General features: G+C 37.1%; 2 protein-coding genes across 2 annotated transcripts; one reads left to right on the top strand and one right to left on the bottom strand.

The window, feature by feature from the left end:
- The first annotated feature begins 1,174 nt into the window (after window positions 1-1,174).
- On the top strand, window positions 1,175-23,856 carry LOC106138342 (structural maintenance of chromosomes protein 3). The gene is made up of 23 exons (XM_060945647.1): window positions 1,175-1,271; window positions 1,381-1,495; window positions 1,843-1,982; window positions 2,324-2,482; window positions 2,657-2,782; window positions 4,330-4,497; window positions 5,078-5,169; window positions 6,351-6,504; window positions 7,214-7,443; window positions 8,387-8,596; window positions 9,121-9,220; window positions 9,767-9,913; window positions 10,837-10,995; window positions 11,351-11,509; window positions 11,753-11,964; window positions 12,672-12,834; window positions 13,533-13,696; window positions 14,382-14,589; window positions 15,050-15,226; window positions 15,737-15,873; window positions 18,785-18,965; window positions 21,449-21,631; window positions 21,967-23,856. The coding sequence occupies exons 1-23, from the start codon at window positions 1,257-1,259 to the stop codon at window positions 22,177-22,179; spliced, it is 3,612 nt and encodes a 1,203-aa protein (XP_060801630.1). The 5' UTR covers window positions 1,175-1,256; the 3' UTR covers window positions 22,180-23,856.
- On the bottom strand, window positions 12,830-18,247 carry LOC132902043 (gastric triacylglycerol lipase-like). The gene is made up of 2 exons (XM_060945649.1): window positions 16,686-18,247; window positions 12,830-12,864 (listed from the first exon to the last, which is right to left on the bottom strand). Exons 1-2 carry the CDS (start codon window positions 17,725-17,727, stop codon window positions 12,836-12,838), a joined length of 1,071 nt encoding a protein of 356 aa, XP_060801632.1. The 5' UTR covers window positions 17,728-18,247; the 3' UTR covers window positions 12,830-12,835.
- Window positions 23,857-24,056: the final 200 nt, after the last annotated feature.

The raw sequence follows: 24,056 nt of genomic DNA, 5'->3' as shown, positions 1-24,056 counted from the left end.
CAACTCGGAACCAAGTTAGAATATGTAATTGTATTGTTTATGTTTACCTATATATACAAATCACGTAACCGAGGGACTGACCGACTAACAGACAACACACAATCCAAACTTTTGAGCCTTAATTGAAATTCGACATGTAGGTTTCAATCTACTGTAAAGAGAGTTTGTTCTGATACTATTTCATCTAACTAGCTTCTTATGACGACCACCGAGGGATACATTTACCTTGTAGTACCTTGATGTATTCCCGGAAACCTGATATGAAGCTATGAATGATGAAATGTTGAATATCTCAATCAAGAATTTCTTCCTATGAAAATTTTCAGTAAAAAGGACTTGGCCATATTTACATTCAGATAATAATAAATTCATCTTTCCGTAATTAACTCAACTTCTAAGATCGACGATGGTCAAATCGGTAAGGTTCCCGGTAAAAATGCATGATGCGCAGACAGGTTCAAATCCCACCTCGGCCATGTACCAATGACATTTTTCAAAGTTTTGTTCATAAGTTTGAATACTAACCGATGCTCTTACGGTGAGGGAAAACATCGTGAGGAAACATGCACATTCAGGTAACTGGAGTTGCAACCATGATCGATCGAATACGAGTTAGGTTTACCTGTAAAGGTTACGGAGGTCAGATGGGAGTCGCTTGATGTAAAAACCTGACTCACTTAATCTAGGATCCATGGTCAAAGGCATATCCCGGGCTCTTCTCCAGAGACGTGACGATGCAACCGGGACCAAATCCAGCACGCACCCCTTCTCTAAAACGGATTGAACTCTGGACGTATGTTTAGAAACAATAAGGAAAAGAAGTGAAGTAAGCAATAAATTCATAAAATAACAGACCAGACCTCTTTTATTCTAATTTCTTTGGCACGAACATTGGTAGATAATTTCCTCAAATTTGGGGTAAATTAAGGTACATTAAGTCAACTGATTCTAAGTACCTATATAATTACAATTATAAACAAAAAATTTCACATAAGAAGTCTTTTCTCTTTATCACACATAAGTTATAAAATAGTAGTAATAAAGTATGTAAAATGTTTTATTTTAACAGGTATATATCAAAATGTTATATATAACATAGACATTGAACAATCCAATCGTTTGATACCTTTGCTTAAAAAAACTTTCAGCAAAAGTGACATTGACAGCGGCTAATATATTTATTTGGCGTGACAACTAGAAATGGCGGTCAGCTTTTCTAATAAATAAATTGAATATTTGCATTTATTTCTGTGAAAATGCATATAAAACAGGTAAAATGTAGTTTTCTTTTCAATATATCATTTATTGATTATCAAATTGAATACTTGTGTTTTTGTTATGTTAGTGATTGAACGTGTGGCGGTTTGTTATTGTTTGCAGGTCATCATCCAAGGATTTAAGAGTTACAGGGAGCAAATTGTGGTTGAACCGTTTGATAAACGACACAATGTAGTGGTTGGACGTAATGGTTCTGGAAAAAGTAACTTTTTCCATGGTAAGTATGTCATTATTCATATGCGTATTATACGCACTACATCAATATTACCATATCAATCAGATACTGAATGCTTGAACATTTGGCATAAATGTTATAGAGATAATAACTTGTTATAGAGAAAATTTTGTAATGATTCCGTGTAGGAATATAAATAAAACTTCCTGAAGATATGTATATTTCTACATCATCACCTAAGAAGATATTTAACCACTATGGTTTAGATTTGTATGAAAAAGGGGTCATTTGTCTCTGCACATATTCCTCATTTAGAAGTTTTAGCCATGGGCTAAACGTCAGTAAAAAATACATCCCTGTTAAATAAAACCATGTTTTATTTTTTACAGCCATCCAATTTGTACTTAGTGATGAGTTCTCTCATCTCCGGCCAGAACAAAGACTTGCTCTTCTCCATGAAGGTACTGGGCCAAGGGTTATATCAGCTTTTGTGGAGATTATATTTGACAACTCTGATAACAGGATTCCAGTAAGTTGTTCATAGTTTTACTATTAAATTTCTTAAAGCTTCTTTATAATTACCAAGTTACGTTACCGTTACCATGAATGTTCATAGTAATTATTGTAAATCTCTTCAGCCAGTGTAATTTATTAAAAAAATGTAATCTTTGGCAGCAACTCTGATTTCAAGAAGAATGATGTAGCCTAAGAAATATATGTTACTAAAATTCATCTTTCTTGTAATTTTGACTATTTTTATATTGTCTGTCAGTCAGTTCGTCAGTTTAATGTATAGACAGGGGAAGATCTTCTCCTGTTCCTTACACAGTCCTGGCTACCTTTTGTGTGTATGTTGATGACTACTTTCAGATTGAAAAAGATGAGATTTTCCTTCGTCGTGTCATAGGATCGAAGAAGGATCAGTTCTTCCTTAACAAGAAAGTGGTGCCACGCTCTGAAGTTCTCAACCTTTTGGAGAGTGCAGGCCTCTCAAATTCCAATCCTTATTATATTGTAAAGCAGGGCAAGGTAAATAATTATTTTAACTACTTCATAGTTATGTAAATAGATAATATTTTCTTATTGAAGAGTTGGAATTGTAATATTAATTTACAGTTTAAGCTATCATTACAATGGAAATTCATTGTTACCTAATCAGACAAAAGTTATAACCATATACCAACTACAATTAATTTTTTTCAGATTAATCAAATGGCTATTGCACCAGATTCACACAGATTGAAGCTGCTGAGAGAAGTAGCGGGCACTAGAGTGTATGACGAGAGGAGGGAGGAATCGGTGGCTATACTCAAAGAAACTGTTGGCAAGGTCTGTATGGTCAAATTAACTTGACATATCTCTGAATTGCGTGGCCCTCCCCCATTCCCCCCGCACTGTCACTTAATTTGTCTGGCAAGAGTTAGCGGCGTCATAAACATATAGCATGTAGTTAATGCGACCGCATAGTAGTATACTTTTGAAAATCAATGTCGAATATTTGTTCCTAGCTTTTTAATTGCATTTTCACCTTCAAGACTTCCAATATTTACTTTTTAATTCCTTTGAAATCAGGTTCTGGAGTAGAAGTAATACTTCCTTTTCAAGCTTTAACTTCATCACGGTGATGCGATCGGCATTGAACCTTATGTGTAACCAATATAAGTTGCAATTTTTATACATACATATCGTCACGTCTTTATCCCGTACGAGGTAGACAGAGCCAACAGTCTCGCTAAAGCTGATTGGCCACATTTAGTTGAACCGCTGGAAGATGGAATTTAGATTTGGAATTTAGATTTTCTAGATGTAGAAAAATATCGGGAAAAAAAATTACTTTAAATTTCGCACACAAAACGTTAAGAGTATTGAGTGCATATTCTTTCATCCGTTTTTATATTTTTATGTATATATATATATACAGTGGAATCCGGTTATAACGACGGTCAAGGGACCAGTGATATTACGTCGTAATAACCGGAAGTCGTACTAAATAATCATTTTTTTTTTAATAATCATATACAAAATTTATGTACATACGTATTAATACGTATTAAGGTGACTACATACATACATACATAAACTCACGCCTCTTTCCCGGAGGGGTAGGCAGAGACTACCTCTTTCCACTTGCCACGACTAACAGACAAAAAAAAACATTGAATTAAAAATATTTATTTATTTCACATATAATAATATGCATACATATACGGTACAGAAGTGTACTAAGAAGGAAAAGAAATGAGATTAATCAATAAGTAAATAGCAATAATAAGACTCCCTCACGCGTTTAGGTTTTAAAACGTTTGCGTTAAACAAAGGTTCTATTTTGTGTTTATTCTTTTTTATTGTGGATATAGTCGAGTGATTTACACCAAGTTCCTTCGCAATAGTTACATTCGACTCGCCAGCTTCTAAACGTTGTAAAATAAAACTTTTTTCTTCAATAGAGAAACTTTTTCGCTTAGCCATTTTAGTACGCGCACTCACTTGTCACCCGCAAATAGGAAATGTAACATAAACAAAACAGACAGTCCGCGATGCATGGGCTAGGTAGGTGCGCGGGGCGGGGATAGCTTCTATTATGTACCTATAACTTAGATTTGTTTGTAAACACGTCGACGCACGTCGTTATAACCGGACAATGTGCGTTGAATTCCGTCGTTAAAAGCGGTCGGTCGTTATAAGCGGAGTCGTAATAAACGAATGTACTTTCATAGTGGCTCGATACGAAACCAAACATGTCTATAGTTGCGTCGCTAAAAACGGTTGGTTGTTATATGCGAAGTCGTACTAAACGGATTCTACTGTATATATATATATGTACTATTTTTCTATACTTCAGTTTTTATTATATTAATTTTTATTTTTTTATCCAGGTGGAAAAGATCAATGAATTCCTCCAGACCATAGAAGAACGGTTGAAGACGTTGGAAGAAGAAAAAGAAGAATTAAAGGAATACCAGAAGTGGGACCGGGCGAGACGCGTTTTGGAGTTCATAATACATGACACCGAACATAGAGAGAACAAGAGAAAGCTTGAGGAGGTAATGTTTAAAAAATAATTACCGTAATACATACATACGAGATATATCAGCTTCCCACTCTTGCATACTTCTTTTGCATCATCTACAGTTATCAATCTTTTCGCACTGGATTATCTATCTTATGAACTGAATGTCAGGTAATCTGATGCACTCATATGTGTTAGGTAATTAAATTTAAAACTTCAGTGGGGCTACTCATTTGTCTTTGTCTCATCAGGGCCCTCTGGTATCCACATATAAGGTATATTCTAAAAAGAAAAAGGGAGAAGATAAAATATATGCTTTACCAAAGTATATCTATTGCCGTGTGGTTCCCGAGACCAATAGAATAAAGAAAAGGACCGCTCCATCTCTTTATCATGGATGTCGTAAAAGGCGACTCAGAGATAGGCTTATAAACTTTAGATTCTTCTTTTAGGCGATGGCCACTATCACTATTTGAATCTCAATTCTATCATTAAGCCTAACAGCTGAAAGTTGCCTATATCTTTTGTTGGATTTGTACCAAGGATATACGGCTAAAAGGCAAGGGGTATAGACGTTATTATATTTATGTATGTATGTAAATAATTTGTTTCAGTTGGAGAAATTGCGTTCAAACAGCGGTAAAGAACAGCAACATTACGCCGACATGGTGAGAGAGGCGCAGGACCACGTCAGGGAGGCGAACAGGTATGATAAATAGACTAGCTTCTGCTGGGTACCTCGCTTATGTGGGAATTTCAAGAAATAACAAATCCCCACGTATCAGATCCATCTGAAGTTCTAAATCTGATATTTTATTTAAAATCTGTCCAGTTTTTGGTTTCTTTCGTTGTATATAAAAGTGCACAATATTTTTGTTACTAGTGAAAATGCTGCGCTGTAGTGTGTTCCGCCGATTCTTCTACACATTCGCTTTGGTAGTAGATACAATCAGATTTAAGTTATATGACGTCAATAAGTGATACCTTGTATCCCAATTTTGAAAATGAATATATTCTATTCTAGTAGGGATAAAGATTGTTATCACAACTTTCCATTTTGTCATGATCACTGGCGGATCCAGGATGCATACATATAATCACGTCTATTTCCCTTGCGGGTAGGCAGAGCCAACAGTCTTGAAAAGACTGAAAGGCCATGTTCAGCTGTTTGGCTTAATGATAGAATTGAGATTCAAATAGTGACAGGTTGCTAGCCCATCGCCTAAAAAAAGAATCCCAAGTTTGCAAGCCTATCCTTTAGTCGCCTTTTACGACATCCATGGGAAAGAGGTGGAGTGGTATTACTATTCTTGTACTGGTGCTGGGAACCACACGGCACTTACTACTTATATAGATAAACATTCAAGACCCTAAAATAGATAGTGAAATTGTTGTGGGATTTAAAATAAATTTAATAGACAAAGGTTGGAACCATTTTAATGCTACGTTTACTGATTCCATTGCTGCTTAGGTTGGGAAGATCAGACTTAAAAATCACGTCGTGCAAAAACCTGACTTACCTTATCGAGTATCGTAATCGTAGGCGCACCATGACGATTGATGTATTTATTGTTGAATATTTTATTCTTACATTAAGCCAAACAGCTGACTTGTGGCCTTTCAGTCTATTCGATGAATGTTGGCTCTATCTGCCCCGCAGGCGACGTAGACGTGATTATATGTTACTAGCGACCCGCCCCGGCTTCGCACGGGTGCAAAATTATAAATGTTATTATACATAAAAACCTTCCTCTTGAATCACTCTACCTGTTACAAAAAACCGCATCAAAATCCGTTGCGTAATTTTAAAGATTTAAGCATACAGACAAACAGACTAAAATAGCGACTTTGTTTTATACTATGTAGTGATGTAATGTTTAATTTTAGGAAATTGAAAGAAGCCCGCAAAGATGTGGCCGCGGCTCGCGAGGAAAAGGATATACTGTCAACGGAACAACAACAGTTGTTGCGAGAGAAGACCAAGCTGGAGCTCGGCATCAAAGATCTGACAGACGACGTCGACGGCGATAACAAGTCTAAGGTATTTATAGTATAAAGTTGAATTTCGCTCGGCGGTAATCAAAAATTTAAGTTTGTTTCCCGTCTTCGTAGGAATGATTAATTTAGTATGTATAGAACTTTATTGATATTTTTATTATTAGGTATGTTATGTAAAATGTGTTGATTTTATTGTTAACTAGAGGCCGCCCGCGACTTCGTCCGCATGGAAACCCTATCAATCCCGCGGGAACTCTGGGATAAAAAGTAGCCTATGTGTTATTCTGAGTCTTCAGCTACCTACATACCAAATTTCATGGTAATCGGTTCAGTAGTTTTTGCGTGAAAGAGTAACAAACATCCATACAAACTTTCGCCTTTATAATAGTAGTAGGATATGCATCCATAATAACCGGTTTAAATGAATTTATTTTTTTTTGTTTATTATCAATAAAAGTATAATCATAAGTCTAGTTTCAAGGTCAATGCTATATTTGTACAAATCATCAAAATCAGTGGTTTTGCACAAGTAGTACTGAACAAACTTTCGCATTTATTATATAAATTTGGGATTGGTATGGAAATAGAATATCTTAATTTCTGTTACCGTGGAAAGTTCGGGGTATCATACTACATACTTACATCACTAGACTGCACGGAACGCAATGGAAATCTTTGTCATTTAATGGTCTTGTGAATGTTGAATAAAGTTAAATACACTCGTTTAGATATTTATTTTACGTTTTTGTTAGGAAAGGGCCGAAGCGGAACTGGAGCGTCTCCGCCAGCAGATTTCGGAAAAAGAACGCGAACTAGAAGAATTGAAGCCCAAGTACGAGGAGATGAAGGCTCGTGAGGAGGAATGCACCAGAGCGTTGGCACTGAACCAGCAGAAACGACAGGAATTGTACGCGAAACAGGGTCGCGGGACACAGTTCACTTCCAAACAGGATAGGGATAGGTGGATCGAGAAGGAATTGAAGTAAGTTAATGACAAAACAATTATAGACCGCCAACCAATGTTGTGAAACCAAAAGATTTGACAATTATTAAGCGATATGAAGTATCCTATAATAATGAGTAAAAATTTTGAATTAAAATTTCAATTAATGTATCAACATACCTATACCAACAACGGCAACAAATAAAAAATTAAGAGAGAAAAGATATGAATGAATAAATGTTTTTATTTGCTTTGATTAAGTTTAAATGATATTAAATTACATATATTTAGTTCTGATGTGACGTTTAGGTAAATCTTCACAAAATTAGAGAGATAATAAAACAATCCATAGAATAACTACAACATTTATTAGCGGACTAGTTTTACAACTAGGTGACCCTCTCTGTGAATGCTCCAGAAAGGCAGCGATGCGCGACGAGTGGCGAAGGATTGTGAAGCGAGCCACTAACCCTTCTGTACGACCACGACCACTCTGACAAGAGTGTAACGCATAAGAAGAAGTTTAACAATATTTAAGAAGTCGTGGGTTTATCTATAGACACAAGATCCAGTAGTAGCCGCCAGAAGATAGCGAGCTACGTCACTGGCATCTAGATGATTCCACAGATTTTAAAAGACTGGAACCATTTAAATTATATAGCCATTCCTGTCTGCTTAGGTCTATCGCTACTCGGTTACTAGACTGGAATAATCTAAAACATTTAATAGCTAAATAGCTGAATGTCACGAACGTTCAGTCTTTTCAAGACTGTTGGCTCTGTCTGCCCCACAACGGATATAGACGTGACCATATGTATGTAAGTATGTATTTAATAGTGGCCTTAAAATTAAGTATGTTTAAAGTTAAAGTATTCATATTCATGTATTTGCCAACTAAGTGTAGGTATGCCTTTAAGTTAATTACAGTCGTTTTTGCCATAAAGTTAATTACGGTTAAAATTAATTACAAAACATTTTACAGGTCCTTAAACAAACAAATCAAGGATAAGAAAGACCACGAGAACAAACTGCGCGAGGACCTTCGCCGCGACGCGACCAAACTGACGGAACTGGAGAAGCGGATTGAAGAGATGACGAAAGAGATGGAGAGGCAGCGGGTGGCCATCGACGAGCACAACAAACAGTACTACGAGTGCAAGAAGAGGAAGGATCAGGAACAGAGCGCCAGGAAGTCAGTATTGTTAAACTTTATCTGACAACTGGAGCATCGCCGTGTGGTTCCCGGCACCAATAAAAAAAAGAATAGGACCGCTCCGTCTCTTTCCCACGGATGTCGTTAAAGGCGACTAAGGCTAGGCTTATAAACTTGGGATTCTTCTTAGGCGATGGGCTAGCGACCTGTCACTATTGTTTGTCACTATTGATGTCGTAAAAGGCGACCAAGGGAAAGGCCAATAAACTTGGGTTTCTTGACTATTTGTCTCAATGTCAAACTGAATCTTTCAATTCAATTTAATCATTAAACCATACAGGCCACGTACAGGCCTTTCAGTATTCAATACTGTTGGTTCCGTCTACCCCGCACGACGTGAATTAAGATATAGAATAGACTTTCGGGAGTAACATAGGCTTCTTCCGAGACTAACATTTTCCTTTGTCTGGATTTCCGTAATAATTAATACATATAACGGCAAAGGCTGTAAATATTAAAAAAAATCAAATCAAATAGGTATTTTATTTTCATATTGTTTCCAGCGAGCTTTGGCGTAAAGAAACTACTCTCACTCAAAACTTGTCTTCACTGAAAGACGACTTGGCCAAAGCTGATCAGGCGCTTCGTTCTATGGCGGGAAAGGTAATCCTACTCATATTATATACCTAAATGCGAATATTTCTGAGTATGTTTCTATGGTCGAAAGTACCTACCCGAAACCGCGGAGCTTGCATGAAGAGAGTTATTTTATGTATGTATGTTTGTTACTCTTTCACGCAAATCTACTTGCATTTGCACTAAGAGACTTATAAATATGTAGCGATATATTGTAAAACACCAGTTTCTATGTTTGTATGTATGCGCTAATCTCGGAAAGTTGTGGCTGTATCCTGTTTGAAATGTTGGAAAGAGTGTTTTCTGTGAAAGTCTTTATTTAAGGGATATGCTTATAAACTTGAGATTCTTTTAGGCGACAGGCTAGCAACCTGTCACTTTATATGAATCTCAATTCTATCAGTAAGCCAAACAGCTGAATGTGGCCTATCAGTATTTTTAAGACTGTTGCCTCCGTCTACCCCGCAAGGGATATAGACGTGATTATATCTATGTATGTATGTCTTTATCTATTAATGCTGCCCGTGAGAACTCGTGTCAAGAATTTATTCAATAAATAAAATCATTTTCCAGCCAATCTTGAACGGCAGAGACAGTGTACGCAAAGTATTGGAAACATTCCAAGAGCGAGGCGGCGAGTGGGCCAAAATAGCGACGCAGTACTACGGACCCGTCATAGAGAACTTCACCTGTGACAAGACTATCTATACGGCTGTCGAGGTAAGCTTCAAAATGTATCGGGCAGTGTAAGTGGAATCTATACTAATATTATAAAGCTGAAGAGTTTGTTTGTTTGTGTGAACGCGTTAATCTCAGGAAATACTGGTTCGAGTTGAAAAATTATTTTTGCGTTGAATAGACCATTTATCGAAGAAGGCTTTTGGCTATATAACATCACGCTGCAACTACAAGGAGCAAAGAAATAATGGAATATGTGAAAAAAACGGGGAAAATTATTCATCCGTGAGGGCTTCAATGATGCCCAAAATAACTATACCACGCGGACGAAGTCGCGGGCATAGCTAGTTCATAATAATATAATACCATATCTCACTCTATAGCCCAGCAATCCGGTCCAAGTAGACCAAGTAAATCCCTCCCTGGCATAGTTCCTAGTCCTATAGTTTGGCAGCTGTAGAGGGCTGTCCGTTGGTGTATCCCAATGGTTCATCAAGGGACAGATTTCGATAGCGCAGTCATCTCGCTTTAGCACAAAAGGTACCAAAGGACGCCTCCTAAAAGACCGGGTCCCTATGGGGCCGTGCACATTTTATATGTACTAACACTATATATGTATATATGTGGTAACTCATAGACGTGGAAAAATAGGCAGACAAAGTTTAACCATAAGGCAAAATGAAGCACTAAAAAATGCCGGTCTACTGTATATAAACATACACGCCTCACGCACACACTCCCCCCAATAGTGTGACAGTCAGCCGCCGCATCTCATTTTCATTGAGTGCGATCAAACATGCGTACAAAGCCGCCATTACGATGCTTCTTTATTTTAAACGCATGCTACGTTTGCCTTTTTTTTTCTAAGTCTATGTGGTAAGTATCCATAGTCGAACGAGTAAGGGATAAAGACGTGTTTATTACAAATGTATGCAAGTATTTTCATTTACATTATATATTTGCAGGTGACAGCGGGTAACAGACTGTTCCACCACATCGTTGAGTCGGACACGGTGGGCACCAAGATCCTGAAGGAGATGAACCGGCAGAGTCTGCCCGGGGAGGTCACTTTCATGCCATTAAACCGGCTGCAAGTCAGGGATATGGTGTATCCTAATGACAATGTGAGTTGTTTGTTAACATATATACATTATATTAAATGACGCCTCTTCCCGGGAAGGGTAGGCAGTTGCCATTCACCGAATTAAGGTCCTATTAGAACCTGACTCACCCAATCCAGGATCCATGGTCAAAGGCATACAGGGCTCCTCTCCTGAGTGGTGAGGATGCAACCGGGATTAACGTCAGGAGGAAGAAAATAAAATGCACATTCTTAAAAAAAAAATATTCATATAATAAATATTTTCATAGATCGTAATATTGACTCAACTACTTAAAAGTAGTTTATTCGAATGAAATGTGATATTGCTTATATGAATAAATTGAATCGAAATTTTAAATTTTACTATTTGTTTCCAGAATGCAATAGCCATGGTGCAGAAGTTGAAGTACGATCCAAAATACGCAAAGGCAATGAAGTATATATTTGGCAAAACTCTCATCTGTAGGAATCTAGAGTGCGCCACTGAGCTCGGAAAGCAATTCCATTTGGACTGCGTCACTTTGGAAGGAGATCAGGTATATTTATCACTAGCCACGCTTCGCGACTTCTCTCCCGTGGGAACTTCGAGATAACAGTACTTATTATGTTATTCCAGTTGACATTCGGCATATCTTAATTAAAGAAATAATTAATTTAAATATAAACATTTACTGAAAATTACAAAATAACGGAAAATAATTTTTACAGATTTCTTGTAGGAATTTTTAAAATGTGGGGTAGTTTTTAACTAATATTAATTCCATACAAACAATTCTCAGGTATCGTCAAAGGGTTCGCTAACTGGCGGTTACTTCAACCAATCACGCTCCAGATTGGAAATGCAGAAGACTAGATCGGAACTGATGGAACAAATCACATCACTGGAGCAAGAACTCAGCACGTTGCGACAGGAATTAAGCAAAACTGAGACGAGTATAAACAGTATAGTTTCGGAGATGCAACGCACTGAAACTAAACAGGGAAAAGCTAAGTACGTATTGTTAACGTTAGAATATGAGGATATACAAAAAAAGCTTTATATATTGAATGGTTGGGCAGATTTCAATTTTTAATTATCTCAAAATTCATTCTCTGTTTTTTATGATATACACAAACCTTTTGCGATTAATAAATAAAAGTATTTTATATCAGAATTATCTGATTTACATAAGCAATACTTATTAACTATATATATAGGTTGGATGGTACTGTATGTTTTATATATTTAATATTATTTAAAGTAACAGTTTGAACAGTACCCAAAACATACATAGCATGATTATACAGACTTCTGTTTTTATGTAAGGTTGAGATGGGTTTGCTTAAAAAAACTAAATAACATGAATATAAAAATTCAAGTAAACTTCGTTCTAAATGTATTTCATTAAATTTGATTTACTATGTCTATGATTGTTGAACATTTATTCCAGTGCCGTGTGGTTCCCGGCACCAATACAAAAAACAATAAGACCACTCCATCTCTTTCCCATGGTTTTCGTAAAGGGCGACTAAGGAATAGGCTGACAAAGTTGGGATTCCTTTTTAGGCGATGGGCTAGCAACCTGTCACTGTTGAATCTCAATTCTATCATTAAGCCAAACAGCTGAACGTGGCCTATCAGTCTTTTCAAGCCTGTTGTCTCTGTCTACCCTGCTAGGGTGATATAGCCGTGACCATATGTATGTGTGTTTATTCCAGAGACATATTCGACAAAGTGAAGGCGGACATCCGGCTGATGAAGGAGGAGCTGGCGTCCATCGAGCGGTTCCGCGGGCCCAAGGAGCGCTCGCTGGCGCAGTGCCGCTCCAGCCTCGAGGCCATGCAGGCCACCAAGGAGGGCCTGGAGTCCGAGCTGCACCAGGTCACTGCTCCATCCGTCTTTGTGTTCTGTCTGATACATACAGGGTGACTTTTAATTCAACTGCATAAATTTAACTGTTAAGTGTACTCATCTAAAGGATATTAAAAAACGTTAAAAGAAAATTATCGGTTCATATTTCAGAAAGTACGAAAAAAAATAAATGTATCAAAATCCACGATCCTAAATACGTCATATCACCCCGGCCGGCGGAAAAGCGACGCGTAAGATTCAGAGGTCAACTACACAATTCATTCAGCTTAGCGATCTCGACAACTCTGTACTTTACTTGATCTTGATACTAGAAAAATAATTTATTTTTCAGACATTTATTTACATGTTTAGTTTTAATTTCTTTTTGTAGTATTGGTCTTTAATAAAGCGTGTGACGTAGTTTTTGAGGGTATTTTAAATGTGAAAATGATGAAGTTTAATTTAAATAAAATAGGCTCAAACAGCTCAGAAGCATGGGTATAGTCTATGTTTAAAAGGATGCAATTGATTTAAATGTCACCCTGTATAATAAAATTGAAACTGATCGATGTTTGTACTTGAAAGACGTACATATGATGGTGATAATGACAAATAGTCACGTCTATACCTCTATTCTATTAATGCTACCCGTGGAAAGCCGAGGCCAATGTCTAAGTCAAAGCCGTGATATGTAACGTTCTTAAGTCTAACAAGACTGCTGATTTCAGGAACTGATGGAACAATTATCGACGTCGGATCAAGGCAAAGTGGACGAGCTGAACGACGCTATTAGGAGACTGACGCAGGAGAACAAAGAGGCGTTCAGTGCTAGGATGAACCTTGAGGCCACAAAGAATAAACTGGAGAATCTGTTGACGAACAACTTAATTAGGTTGGTAACATTTTATATCTATACTTATATTAGAAAGCTTATTTGTTTGTTTGAACGCGCTAATCTCAGGAACTACTGGTTCAAATTGAAAAGTTCTTTTTGCGTTGAATAAACCATTTATCGAGGGCGGCTATATAACATCACGCTGCAACTATAAGGAGCAAAGAAATATTGGAATATATGAATAAAAAACGGGGAAAATTATTCATCCTTGAGCTTTGTTTTAATGATGCCCAAAATAACTATTACACGCGGACAAAGTCGCGGGCACAGCTAGCTATTTATGTTTTTCATACTTATAAAGCTTTCTCGAGCAATTATGGTAAAGTGATTTGCAGGTATGTTGATTTTTTTGATTGATTTAGTTGGTTTTAATAACATTAAACTAACAACTGTAAACTAAAAGATTTCTGATATTTTCCAATTGTCTCATTAATCTTGCATCACAATTAATTTTCTGCACATTTGTAGGTAACTCTGTCAAATAAATTTTAGAATTGGTGTCAAAATCGTTAGTTACGATGTTCCATTCCGAAGTACTTTACCACTTCTATAGTTTTATTTTATTTTGATATTATGGGAATCTATTAAGCTTACATGAAAAACCAATTGCTTCTAAACTTGAAACTCGATAGACGCTGCATGAAAAAAGTCATGAATGTAGATGATATGTATTTGTTAACAGGCGTAAAGACGAATTAGTACAAGCACTGCAGGAGATATCTGTAGAAGACCGCAAGCGGCGGCTCGCGAACAGCAAATCCGATCTGTCCGCTTCGGAGAAACGCATCAGGCAGATCAACAAGGAGATGGAGGAGGTGGAGAAGAAGGTGCAGGCAGCTGTGAAGAACGAGAAGGCTTTGAAACTTGAACTCGACAAGTGGCGGAACAAGGTGATATGAATTTAGCATACTATGGGAATTATTGTGGGCTAAGCTTGTAATATCGGAACCAACACTGACCCTAATGTGTTACCGATATCAGATGTAGTACCTGTAGGTACAGCCGGTACTGGTATACTTTAGCGGTCAGTATCGGTACTATACAGGTACTAGTACCGGTACCAACCAAATATTCGTGACAATGAAATTAATAGCACAAGGAAAATAAGTAGGAAATGAATTTAAGTAATTTTGTTGTTTTGTCATCTTTCACGGAACATAATGAAGTATCTAAATTAGGTACCGGTACTCATCTGAAACACGTACACGGGTACTGAAATGGATGGAACCTTTAAATACCGGTACAGAACCGATGTTTGTGGTACCGGTTCCGGTATCAAGCCTTGGTCACGGGTAACTTAATTTATAATTATTTATATGAGTGGAAATAACTGTTCGAATGTGATTCAAGGAAAAAGAAGCTCAAGACAAAATGGAGGAGGACGCCAAGGGGCTCGAGAAAATGGCGTCCAAAGAAGTGTTGCTACAAGAGAAAATACAAGAGTCGTTGGACAAAATCGCCGCTTTGGGAACGTTGCCGAACGCGCCCGAACTACACTCCAAATATCAGAAGATGTCATTGAAACAGGTTTATATTCTTCCCCAGCTTTATAGAACGCCAATAAAAATTTGAAATAATAATAGTTTAAAAAAATTACGGTAATTTTTTATAGTCATTTGGGTTTAGTTTATTATTCGCTTTTTACTTCTTCCTCCTGGCTTTAGTCGGTTGCATCCTCACCATTCTGGTAAGGAGCCTGGGTATGCCTTTGACCATGTAAGCTGGATTGGTTGAGTCAGGTTTTTACATGAAGCGACTCCCGTCTGACCTCCGCAACCTTTGCAGGTAATCCTAACCCTGATTAGATCCATGCACATCCAGTTGCCTGAATATGCAGGTTTTAAGGTAAAGTAGGTAAGGTAAGAGCATTGGTTAGTATTTAAACTAATGTCCATAACTTCGCAAATATTCATAGCTGGAATTGCTGGATGCTGGATTCGAACCTGTGCCTATATGCGCATCACCCATTTTAACCGAGTACCCTACCAATTCGACCATTGACGCTTTTACTCTTATAAATATAAATGTTTGTATCAGCTTTTCAAAGAACTGGAGAAGGCCAATCAGCACCTAAAGAAGTACAATCACGTGAACAAGAAAGCGTTGGATCAATTCATCAGCTTCTCGGAGCAGAAGGAGAAACTGTACAAGCGGAAAGAGGAACTGGACATTGGGTGAGTTTGGTTAAATTCCAATTTATTATTATTAATGCGAAAGTTAGTTTATTTGTTTGTTTGTTGTCTCTCATATAATCACGTCTATATCCCTATTACGGGGTAGACAGAGCCAGAAAGTAGTCTTGAAAGACTGATAGACCACGGTCAGGTCAGGTTGTTAGCCTATCGTCTAAAAGAAGAATTCTAAGTTTATAAGTTTATCCCTTACTCGCCTTTTATGACATCTATGGAAAAGACATGAAGTGCTCCTATTCTTTTTTATATTGGTGCCGGGAACCACACGCCAATATAGGATCATGGTTACACATCCAGTTGCCTGAATGTGCATGTTTCCTTATGATGTTTACTGTATCGTGAGAGCTATCGATTAGCAATTAAAAATTTTTTTAAATAGTAAATAATTTCGATAAAAATAAATATCTTTTACACATATGGCACTTTATTTTTCTTAATGGATTAAATAATCGATCTTAAGCAGTTTAATAAAATAAATATATACCTACAATACGTAAAGTATGACTAGTCCTTAGTTTTATTTATACTATCTTCGAAATCAAATATACTCTTAATCATTTTATTGAATATTCTTTCTTTGTTATCTGCTGCGTATAAATAGTCTAAGTGGTTATAATCACCCACATACTCATCGATTATCACGTCGGGCAGATGACTCTTTAGCAAATTTACATCATACGGGTCAGATATCCAATCTTCACTACTATAAAATAATCCTACAGGGATTTTTATCTTACTTAAATCATAATCAGGAGGCGTATCTACGCCATAACGCAAAGAATTCACTTGCTTACCGAAATCGTATCGGCAAAATCTCTTCGATTGTACTAATTGTCCGTAATGCACAAATTGTAGCGTGGACGAGCCACTGAACATGTGTCCCAACATCACAGGCATCATGGTACCGTTCACAGACCTCCAATCAGTACCGACGATCATTTGCAACAAATCGTTGCACTTTATACTCAAAATACTGCACACATACGCTGAAATTTTGTTAAAAAACGCCATGCTGGGAACGTAGATATTCAAATCCGATATATAGTAGCTCAGCGTGTGAATTCCAGGCGACATTATCCGTATCAAAGGAGATCTGACGTGCGTCATCCAAGCTACTGGCGCCATCGAAAACATCATTTTGATTTTCTCATTGTATTGAGGTTTCATAGAGTTCATTACGTAGAATGTGGTCGTTCCCTGCGAGTGGCCGATGTAGTATAAGCTAGATTTTCCAGTGAGGTCCAATATGTAATCGATCATCTTCGGCGTGTCGTATATACCTATTTCCTCCCACGTGAATTTCCAGAACTCTGGCTGCGATGAGTTGTAAAACATGTGCGAAGGAGCGTGCTTGTTCCCCCTCGCATTTCCCATCCACACGTCGAACCCTTCATCAGCTAAAATGTAACTCAATGCCCGATCTGGCCCTTGAATGACCCAACTGTCAGACGAGTCCAATATCCCATGCATTAGGAATATGGCTATATTATTTCTCGCCCCATTCCTGCCATGAGGAATTCTATGGAAGTTCAAAATGTATCCATCGTCAGTGACAACTGTGTGTTCCTCGAAAGGGTATCCATATTTCTTCGCCAATTGCGATATATTTAAATACGCGTCCTCTGCTACGGCCACAGATAGATTGCTCTGTATATGAGTGAAGTCTTCCGTCGAAAGGATACTAAATATGTCGTAGAAATTATTCAGTAAACTTGCGAAATCGCCTATACCTCCGACTACCGTATCTAACGAAGGCAAAAAACTTAGTTTCGCATTCGCGCTCCCCGCGTTAGCTGTTGACACGACACATACAAATATATAAATAAAAAAATACATTTGCGTGTCCGTCTGTATCGCGCGTTAAAAACGAATCGAGCCGCGACGTTTCGTTATTGATATTTATATACAATTGTTGTAAATACTAGTATGTGTTTCACCCCATTTGCAATGGCCGTGAGATCTTGACACCATTGGATAATGTTTGCTGGTAATGACATTGTACATCGGCATCGTTTATCTCTCGATGACTGATTGATCTAATGACGCGATGCTTTGAACATTTTGGTAATATTTATAATTATTTTTATTATTGAGTATTATGGTTGTTTTTGTAACACAATAACACGGGATCAAAATATTGCTGGATATCAAATGTTAATACGCTTAAAGTAACTAACAAAGCATGAAGTTTAAACAACTGTAAGAGCTCTCTTTAGTATTTTTATTTTTAGTTATTTTATTGTTATGAACCACTGATCTATTGTCTTTTTTATTAGATTAAATTCATTTTACTCAAGCGAACCCAATGAGCATATCGCTCAGACTAGCGAAAGACATTTGACGGCCGCTCCATTATTACCCTAAACCTCGACTTTGCCTTGTTTATGAATAAAACATGAACTCTAAACCATACTTTATGTCGAAAATTCATGTTTCAAACGTACACATCATAGGAAGTAATTTAAAAAACAACTATCGTAGTCTGTACTTGTCAGAAAAGCAATGTTTCGCTCGAGGTGAAGAAGACATTCGACTATGCTTTTAAAATAAATCATCTGATTCAAATGCATTCGAAAATATTATTCTGATGACGTAAATAACATTCTATATAGCCTTACCACTAATTACTTAATTATAAGTCCAGATATTTGGGTTTTCACAGATATATCAGCTATCTAAGTATTTTATGTATTTTTGTCGTAAGTAATCTTATATAAATTAACGCTTAGGTATATATACTTTTCTTTATTCTGGGTCTAATACTTTCAATAGGGTACTTTGGAGAACTATACGTAACAGTGGAAAGGAATTAACTTAAAACATCAATGATCAGATCATTGAAGTTTTTTTAGTAAATTCCTTTATTTAAATATAACGAACCGCTTTATTCCAGCGGCGAGAAGATTCGCGAACTGATTGAAACGCTCGAGCACAGAAAGTTGGAAGCCATACAGTTCACGTACAAGCAGGTGACGAGGAATTTCACCGAGGTGTTCAAGAAACTAGTGCCCCAAGGGAGGGGGAGCCTCATAATGAGGACAGGCACCGATGAGAGCCAGGAGGTGAATCCTGATGTGAGTATACTTTCTACCAACGAGGTTATATTACTAAACGTAGGCGCCATTGTTTGGGGCACGTTCTTTGATTTGATCGGCCCTCAGTCTTCACGTACAAGCAAAGTGATGAAGTGTACGAAGGTGTACAAGAAACTAGTGCCTCAAGTGAGAAGCAGCCTTATCATGAAGACCGGCACCGATGTGAGCCAGGAGGTGAATCCTGATGTGAGTAGGTATATAAGATATAACTTTATCGTCAAATTAAACCACAACATAGTACCTACCTTTAACATAAGCAACAACACAAACATTTTTTTCGAACAAGGATATTGAAGCGGGCGCCAGGAATCAGGCTCGACTGCCACCAAATGGAAGATCTTCCGTCAGGCTGGGTGTTATGGCCGCCGCGGCTCCGACGATGTTGACTCGGAGGATTTATGCTGCAATCCGTGGAAATTTTTAAAATCGTGATTTACCATACGCGCTTTGAATGTTTGAGATGTCGTCACAGATTTTTTTTGCTGTATTGGCTTAGCGCGTCGTATTCTTGTTATGATTGGCTGATGGCGTGTGACGTTAATGATGACGCCACAATACTTTTATAATGGCCTACCTATGTATCCTATTCTTTACTGTAGTGTTTTTTTAAATGATGTAGTCTCTGCCTACCCCTCCGGGAAAGAGGCGAGAATTTACATACATACATATGGTCACGTCTATATCCCTTGCGGGGTAGACAGAGCCAACAGTCTCGAATAGACTGAATGGCCACGTTCAGCTATTTGGCTTAATGATAGAATTGAGATTCAAATAGTGACAGGTTGCTATCCCATCGCCTAAAAAAGAATCCCAAGTTTATAAGCCTATCCCTTAGTCGCCTGGCAGTGCCGTGTGATTCCCGGCGAGAATTTATGTTGTGTTATATGTCATTGGTGTTCAAAATCGTCTTCCTGCTAATGCAAAAAGCAGATAAGTGCAGGAATTTTCTACTTTGAACTGCGTTTAATCGCCGTCTAATGTGAGTGCCGTTTAATTTGCCCGCGTGACCTTGGCGCCGGGCCGTGGAGAACTGGGCTAATCTAAATGCCCTTTTTAAACAAACTAATGACCGGTTGACTTTGGGCTCCTTAACATTTAGGTCACCCTACACGAGTTTTTATATTAGGTAAATATTGTTAATACTTAGACACAAATAAGTATTTATTGTCTAATTATTTGTAGCGTGTAGTTCCCGGAACTTTAGACTAGGACCACTTTCCTTCCCATGGATGGCTTAAAAGGCGACTAAGGGAAAGGCTAATAAACTTGGGATTCTTCTTGAAGTCGATGGACTAGCAACCCGTAATTATTTGTATCTCAATTCCATCATTGAGCCATTCATCTGAAAGTGGCCTTTCAGTATTTTTAAGACTTTGCTCAGTGTCCCTTTACCCCGCAAGGGATATAGACGTGACTAAGAACGTTAGTCTTATTTATTTATTGAAATTTTTTGTCGGCCGCATAACATGCCTTTGAGTCCCGGGTTCGATCCCTGGTCAGGTCATGACCGGATCCTTGGATCATAGATATTTATTATAAAAGTATCTATTAGAATACTGTTCGAATAGTATCCCATAACAAACTTAAAGTCTCGAACTAACTTTGGTGTTAGCTCCATCGTTGTAATTTATTTTGATCACTTGCTACAATTCCTGCATACTTCTCTCGTTTCACCCACATTTATAACTCTTTTTGTGCAAGCTCGACGATTTCGGGTATAGGTATGCTCTAGGCTTGATTAGACCTTTTACAAGTACGTCACAGAAATATGCGTAAACATGCTTAAAAGGCTGGACTGGTTTTTATTAAGAACATTTGTTAATTAATATACCGCTCAATTTTGTGTTATTAACGCTTAAGTAAATGACGTGTACGCCAAAATAAGTCTTAACCCGGAAAACTAAAGAACGGTTTTCATTCGAACATATTCATTAATCACAAACTGATGACGCTGTTTAAAATGTAAGTAGGTACATACGGAAAAGAGGAGAACTCTTTCTCGGAGGCATAGGCAGTGACTACATCTCTCCGCTTGCCACAATCCCTGCATGCTTTTTTCATATCATTCCTTAAATGTAATATTCCTAATTCAAAGCTTACCTGACTAGGTTTCATAGTTTTGATGCAAATTGTGGGACCGGTTTTGCTGACATCGAGGGCGTCTGGTGGGTATTTGAACTAGAAAATGTTAAATCGTGATAATTAATCCATACATGAATTTTACGAATACATATTTTTTTAAAGGACACGTGGTTCGTATAAACCTCAATTCGCCTTTGTTCTAGAAAAGGCACTTTAAAAAAAATCCGAATTTGGGCGACCGAGCGTAACAAAACACAAAAAGTATTTTTTTTTGTTGGTTAACGATGAATATGTGATGATTTATGTTAATTTTATAAGCTACTAAGACTAACCTCCGAAGAGCCGAACGTAGACTAAAGTTTTTTTCATTTTTTTTTCAGCGTGCTAACGCTGATCAGTTCACGGGCGTGGGCATAAAGGTGTCATTCACGGGCGGCGAGGGCGACATGCGGGAAATGAACCAGTTGTCCGGCGGTCAGAAGTCATTGGTCGCGTTGGCGCTCATATTCGCCATACAGAAGTGCGATCCCGCGCCGTTCTACTTGTTCGACGAAATCGATCAGGTGATTGTTTATTTATTTTTAATTTAATTTTTGGTTTATGGGTTCATCCGCGGTAAAATAAAGTTCCGTTCGAGTGGGTGTTTTCGGCATAAAAAAGTAGTCTCTGTTTGACATCCTGTAATTTTAATTTTCATTTGGATGCTTGTGCGGATTGTCAATCAAGGGAAAGGGTATAAACATGAGATTCTTCTTTTAAGCGATGGGCTAACAATCTGTCACCATTTGAATCTCAATTTCATCATAAAACTACACCGTGGCCTTTATGTATTCCAGACTCTGTCTACCCCGTAATAGGTACAGACGTAATAATATGTATGTATTTATTTTGTTTCCAGGCGCTAGACGCGCAGCATCGTAAAGCGATAGCGAACATGATTCACGAATTGTCTTCCTCCGCTCAATTCATCACGACCACCTTCAGACCTGAACTGTTAGAGCATGCTCATAAATTCTACGGAGTCAAATTCAGGAATAAAGTGTCTCACGTGGATTGTGTTACACAGGAAGAAGCCCGGGACTTTGTGGAGGATAGCGTTACGCACGCTTAGATCAAATTTTGATACATTTTTCAAGGAATAACAAATGTCAGGTTTGGGAACTGATGAAACGCTCCCTGAAGATTTACGAAGTCAAGATTTTTTAAAGATTTTATATAGCCCGACCAAAATTATTACAGAGTTGGCAAAATGTACACAAAAATTAAGCATAACCCGACGCTTTTATTAAGTCTGTCTTCTTAATGGCTCTTTTACTATTCATCTTTTAAACAAAAGTAATAGTGGACTATTGTCAAATCATTTCACTCGATAATGAAATAACTATTTGGTGTTGCTATATAAAAGAACTACCGCCCTCAATAAAAAAACAACGGTCTTAATTTGTGGTCAAGCTGTATAAAGAATTTTAAAGATGGTAGATGAACGCTGCCATGGAAGATGCCGTCGAGTTAGAAATGGATTCTTCATAATCATAATCCTACTAATATTATAAATTCGAAAGTTTGTGAGGATGTCAGTATGGATGTTTGTTACTCTTTCTCGCAAAAACTAGTGAACCGATTACGATGAAATTTGGTATGTGGGTAGCTGAAGACTAAGAATAAAACAAAGGCTACTTTTTATCCCAGAGTACTCGCGGGTTGATAGGAATTCCATGCGGAAGAAGTCGCGGGCGGCCTCTAGTAATTAATAAAACCAAAATGGCGGTGATCCACGCACGGGCTTAAATATCAGGTCGCAAGTCCCCAGTTTCCTGTATTGATTTACAGTTGATAAACGTGCAGTGTATAATGTAAAACTAAAGTAAGACACTTTGTGGAGGATTATAAGTATACCGACACAGTCTGGGGATGTTTTTTCTGAAAATTAGTTATTTTATTTTTAAATTTCAGATATGCACCTACATGAATCCGACATTAGACAAAACTTGTGTACGTTTCAAAATTGTGACTTTTAAATAGGGAGAGTTGTGGTGCTTGTCAAGTACATAATCCTAAGTTTGATAGACATTACAAGATTTTAATTAAAAAATGTACTCCATGTAAATTTGCATTTTCGTAATTTATTTAACGAAATGGTGTTGCAGTAATAAATTTTCGTGACAATATAATGGCCGGCCTTAATTTATTTCTTAATGAATAAACTACACTATCAAACACTACAAAACACAAAAATTAAAGTTTGACATTAGGATTTTGATGTGAAGTAACAAGTGACTGTCCTGAAGTATATTTCGTTTAGTTTGATTACGAATTTCCCCATTCTTTGGCACAACTACAAATTAATAGAATATATACCTAGTTAATATTTCCATATGTAGGCTTATGTTAGTTTTAAGTTTATAAAATATAAGAGTTATTACAAAACTCATTGGACATAAGTACCACGGCAAGATCGTGAAAAACGTAAAAATATTCGTTTTATTTTTTCGTAATATGTTAATTATTTTGTCTTTATAATTTTGTAATTATTGTATTTGTTTATAGTGGTTTATCAAGTGACAGCTGCACTTACACATTGGACAATATAAATCTGTAGAGATGATTATAACAATATGATTTTAAAGGAATGCATAAAAAAATGGGAACCTACAAAATTAATGTTTGTTTCAAATTGGTGACACAATTTTTCTGAATTGTGGTAAGCATCACTTTTTATGCTTTCATAAGATAAAGTGGTGCGTGTTATTTATAACTGAATAAAAATTCCATTTTTATAAGAAAATCATAGCTTTTTATTTTATAAGATAACCGAAACTATCATAACGAAAACGAATGTTTGAAATGCTGAAAGTTCGAATGAAGTATGATTAATAAGTACGTATAAATATTTCTATTATTTTAATAAGAATTTATTTTCGTAATATTTGATCAAGTGAAATTCTATAGACTCATTTTAATTTTACATAAATACATACATATCTACCA

The sequence above is a fragment of the Amyelois transitella genome, chromosome 8 (genome assembly GCF_032362555.1).
Source record: "Amyelois transitella isolate CPQ chromosome 8, ilAmyTran1.1, whole genome shotgun sequence".
Taxonomy (NCBI): Eukaryota; Metazoa; Arthropoda; class Insecta; order Lepidoptera; family Pyralidae; genus Amyelois; species Amyelois transitella.
This window is presented reverse-complemented; position numbering and strand designations above follow the sequence as displayed.

Coding starts and splice junctions, on each gene's coding strand:
- LOC106138342 (XM_060945647.1), top strand. Junction 13,697..14,381: donor TTGACGAACAACTTAATTAG/GTTGGTAACATT, acceptor ATTTGTTAACAG/GCGTAAAGACGAATTAGTAC. Junction 18,966..21,448: donor GCCAGGAGGTGAATCCTGAT/GTGAGTATACTT, acceptor TTTTTTTTTCAG/CGTGCTAACGCTGATCAGTT.
- LOC132902043 (XM_060945649.1), bottom strand. CDS start 17,727: ATGTATTTTTTTATTTATATATTTGTATGTGTCGTGTCAACAGCTAAC. Junction 12,865..16,685: donor ATTTTGCCGATACGATTTCG/GTAAGCAAGTGA, acceptor TGTATGTATCAG/ACAGAACACAAAGACGGATG.